At 46.0% G+C, this 2431-nt stretch overlaps 1 protein-coding gene across 1 annotated transcript; it reads right to left on the reverse strand.

The window, feature by feature from the left end:
• Positions 1-849: 849 nt before the first annotated feature.
• Positions 850-1749, reverse strand: mc2r (melanocortin 2 receptor; the record flags this gene model as incomplete). The annotated part of the gene is made up of 1 exon (XM_084151406.1): positions 850-1749. One exon carries the CDS (start codon positions 1747-1749, stop codon positions 850-852), a length of 900 nt encoding a protein of 299 aa, XP_084007532.1.
• Between the last annotated feature and the right edge of the window lie 682 nt (positions 1750-2431).

Below are 2431 nucleotides of genomic sequence, written 5' to 3' on the forward strand. Positions count from 1 at the left end.
TTAAGATCTCCATATTTAGGTATAGATAACATACAGGATGTGATCTTTCCAATGCAAATGTCAGTGCCATAGAAAAACATCAAATATTCAATATAGAACTCAAAGAATGAACTCACAAGACACAAGCTAATCTGACATTTGACATATTACTTTATTAGAGTTGTATATAGCATACATTCTGTAGTTATCTATTCTGTATATAGTTAAACATACAGTATAATATACAGTACTTATCTATTCTGTATATAGTTAAATGTACAGTATAATATACAATAGTTATCAATTCTGTATATAGTTAAACATACAGTATAATATACAATAGTTATCTATTCTGTATATAGTTAAACATACAGTATAATATACAATAGTTATCTATTCTGTATATAGTTAAATGTACAGCTGACAGAACATCCTCAGTTCCCATACAGACAGTGTGAATTACAGATTGTGGACTTTATGTAAATTATCATGATTATTTATTTTTATAAGCACTTGTGATCCATCTGAAAATGCCCAAGTGTCTCTTGTTTGAAACCACTCTGATATCTGAGATGAGCTGGGATCTGATTGTTGTGACACACTGAGTGCTGTCAAGCAGCATGGTTGAGATGTCAACATAACAGACAAACAGTGCAGGCAGGGTGTAAGGTCAACAAAACCCAGAAGGTTTGTTGATGATAGATACTGTAGTGTAGACACAGATTGACAGGCTGAAAGCCAACAAAGGCTGCATCCCAAATGGCACCCTATTCCCCATATAGTTCACTACCTTTAACCAACGCCCATGGGGTCAGAAACTCTGGTCGAAAGCTGTGCATTATCTAGGGAACAGGGCGCAGCCAAAGCCCTTCAGTCGAACAGAGCCTTGACCTTGTAGCAGAGCAGCATCTTCCTGAAGGTGTGTCGTAGCTCTGCGCTGCGGAAGGCGTAGATGGCCGGGTCTATCAGGGCGTGACTCATCAGCAGAACCAGGTTGAGCTGGAACAGAGAGCGGTAGCACTCACAGTAGGGGTTCTCTAAACACACCACGAGGAGGAGGAGGTGAAGGAAGAAAGGTGCCCAGCACACCACAAACACCCCGAACAGGATGGTGAGCGTGAGCGCCCCCCGGAGGCTGTGGCGCGGCATGGCGCTCCCGGGCAGCGCCGCTATCTTCCTGGCGTGGGATCGAGCCAGCAGGAACATGTGGACATAGAGGAAGAGGATGAGGAGTAGCGAGATGAGGAAGAGCACGATGAAGAAGATCTTGATGACCGCGGCGTCACAGAACGCCACCATCACCACCCCGGCGCCGCCGCATAGCGCCCAGATCCCCGCCAGGGTGGCGACGGCTCGCCTCATGGTCATGATGTTGTGGTAGCGCAGCGCGTGGAAGATGGTGACGTAGCGGTCCACAGCGATGGCCAGGAAGCTACAGATACAACCGATAAAGGACATGCAGAGCAGTGCGTCTATGACGTCGTCGACCCTCCGGACAGAGTCCCCCCGGGAGTCCAATTGTCCGACATCACTAAACACCATCATCAGGGTCTCCCAGGTCTTGGAGAGGGAGGAGATGGTGTTGAACGTGGCCAGGCTACAGATAAACATGTACATGGGGGAGTGGAGGTTCTTGTTGCGCACCACCGCCACCACCACCAATAGGTTCTCACTGAGAGACACCACACCCACCACAAAGAACACCAGGTGGGGAACCTTCACCACCTGACAGTCTGTGTGGTTGGAGGGGAGAGCTGAGGCATCGTTCATTGTGGAGACCACAGACAGTGTCAGAGCAACGTCCACAGTAGATCAGATCAGAACAGAAGAGGGTGTTTCAGAGTAACGTCCAGAATAGAACAGAACAGAGTTTTTCTGATTAACGTCCAGAATAGATCAGATCAGAACAGAACAGTGTGTTTCTGATTAACGTCCAGATCAGATCGGATCAGATCAAAACAGGGTATTTCAGAACAGGAGCAGAGCAGAAGGAGTGTCAGAGCTTTGGTTCAGACGGTTGGCGGAAATGTTTTATCTTTAGTTCAGACGGTTTGCGGTACTGTCTACTCAGCAGTGTGATGGCACTCTGCATGGACCTGCTGCTGGGTCAGATGGGTGGTAGTTGTGTTGTGGTAGACCAGGTACTGTAGAGAGGAGATGATTCTGGAGATGACACCCACCTGTGGAAGGAGAACAGAAACATTAAAGAAATGACATCAGATTTAACCCTCCCGTTGTCCTAGGGTCAAAATGACCCGCCACTGTGTTGAACCAACTTTATTTAATTTTTATATTTTTTGGATCATTTGTGAGAAGGAGGCAGTGATACTTTCTTTAAAGTCTCACTGCCTCCTTCTCACAAATGATCCCAAAAATATAAAAATTAAATAAAGTTGGTTCATCACAGTGGCGGGTCATTTTGACCCTAGGACAACAGGAGGGTTAATTGAAC

Source organism: Coregonus lavaretus, assembly GCF_964263955.1.
Source record: "Coregonus lavaretus genome assembly, chromosome: 3".
Taxonomy (NCBI): Eukaryota; Metazoa; Chordata; class Actinopteri; order Salmoniformes; family Salmonidae; genus Coregonus; species Coregonus lavaretus.